The sequence below is a fragment of the Penaeus monodon genome, chromosome 32 (genome assembly GCF_015228065.2).
Source record: "Penaeus monodon isolate SGIC_2016 chromosome 32, NSTDA_Pmon_1, whole genome shotgun sequence".
Classification (NCBI taxonomy): domain Eukaryota; kingdom Metazoa; phylum Arthropoda; class Malacostraca; order Decapoda; family Penaeidae; genus Penaeus; species Penaeus monodon.
In genome coordinates, this window is record NC_051417.1 from 35435645 (window position 1) to 35437742 (window position 2098).

Below are 2098 nucleotides of genomic sequence, written 5' to 3' on the forward strand. Positions count from 1 at the left end.
CCAATATAATTGCCTGGCAGTGGGGCCCAGGCCACTACGAATACAGCCTGGGAGGGAGGGCTTTCATATTGGGAAACCACCTGGCAGCAATGGGTTAATATGGGAAGCCACAAAATGATAAATTCAAAATTAACTTACCTGTAAAATCAGGTAGGGAATTAATTGGGAAGGATTCATTAGAACTATAATTTTTTGAGAAGTCATTGGCTACATATGCCTTATTTAAAAATGAGAACTCCCTGTTGATTCAGTTTCCAGAAATTGTTACCAAAATTAGAAAATTATATACCTTTTCTTATGCTTTCACAAACTCACTTCTGTTCTGCATAAAAGTTTCTTGGTAACTGGAAACATTGACAAATTTGAATTCCCTTATCAGGTCCTATTATTTGGTTTCAACAGATCATTACTCCAGAGAGAGTATGTGCTCCTATGCATGTAATGTATAACCTGGTGTAGATAAGGGAAGAATATTGGCACACTATCTTACTCAGAATGGATGAATACTGTAGCTTTCTAGTTAACCCATTAATCCTATCACTCATGATAGACTACCCCCTCACGTCATCCAAGATGACCTCTTCTCATTGAGACTGCTCTAAATTCTGTGTTGCTTTTTTGGCTGTGGTCTTTGAGGCACTCACATGAAGGCGTAAATCCTCTTATTAGCCTCAGTACATAAAGTTGTATATGCTACAGCCAAGATCATAGAGAGCAGGGTAATTTTATGTTCTTGCAACATTTTTCTACTTTTTCTCTTGAGCAGCCAAATCCATGCAGACCCCATGTGGTTTAGCATGGTGCTAGGGTTCCTTTCATAAACTCATGGGAATAACCTGAAAGCCAGTAGACAGGTCCAGATTGTAAAATAGTGATAATATTGATGATGCATTGTTACACTGATCGGGAAAATTATACTTTAAATGGACAAATTGTTTGTTTCCACATTTTTCAGCTAATTTTTTTAAAGGGATGAAAGACGATAACATGGCAACTGGATTCCTAAGTAATGTTATGCATTTTATATTATTTTATTGTAATATTTCTTGTCTCATTTCATAGCCATTCCATCTATACTTATGATTGTAATTCAATGCAGAATTGGCTAAATTTTTGCAGGTTAGGCATCTTACTGTACATTTAGGTAAACTGAAATAATTTATTGGTTGAATTTATTTATCAGCACATGAATTTTTTACAATTATGTGAGTATTTTTAGAAGCTCTTCTTCCCATCAGTCTTTCTGAGGCAACCAAAAGACATTTTCCCATCTCTCTCTGCAGGATCCTTCAGCCTCGCAGTCGAACAAAGACGGGGGTTCACCACCTAAAGAAGAGAAGCCTACGAGCTCTGCCTCAGAATCTAACAGGAGACCTTCAAGAACATTTTGAGTTACTTGAAGAGAATTTACTGGAGAATATTAGTGCAAAAATACTGTAAAGTACTTCGGTAACTCCAGAACAATATATGGATTGTTTCATGTGTTTGAAAATTTGTGGCAATGCAAGTAATAGCTTGTAGTTAGAAAAGTGTTTTATAGATGAAAATATCTAAAGGAGCCAATTGTATATTTTTTTGTTCATTTTTCATGTTATTTTATAACAGGCATTTAGAGTAATGTTATTTTTTGTGGACTGGATTATTAAAATGAATTGTTGTTGTTTCCTTATAGCTGCTTTTGAAGTATTTTTTATGAATAAATTCTATTTGACAATATTTTCTTTTGATAGTCCATTATATAATGTGTTATATGCAGTTTCTTACAACTGATAGAATTGGAATATGTCAAAACTGTAAGGAAAACTACAAGCTCTGCTAATGTTTTCTCAGTGTGACAGTTCAGTACTGTGAACTGATGTAAAGATTGCTCCTTGTTAAGAGCAGTCATTCTGTTGATGTAGATAGTAGCAAGTAAGTCTGGAGATGTTTATATTCTCAGAGTTATTAGAGTGTGCCTTTTGTCACTTTCTGACAAAACATGTTACTAGATTTTAAAATTTATTTTGCAATAATTTCTTTTGACATTGTCTTCTGTTGATGTGCGTAATTGCTATGCATAGTGATTTTCTGTACATGCCTGCCTTCTGGGACATGTAAC

At 34.7% G+C, this 2098-nt stretch overlaps 1 protein-coding gene across 1 annotated transcript in view; it reads left to right on the top strand.

The window, feature by feature from the left end:
- LOC119593845 (hornerin-like) overlaps positions 1 to 2098 on the top strand; it is a gene marked incomplete in the record, with an annotated part of 29685 nt that overhangs the window by 27395 nt on the left and 192 nt on the right. Inside the window, 1 exon segment of the mRNA XM_037942875.1 lies at positions 1284 to 2098. Within this exon segment, the coding sequence (XP_037798803.1) occupies positions 1284 to 1391 (108 nt within the window).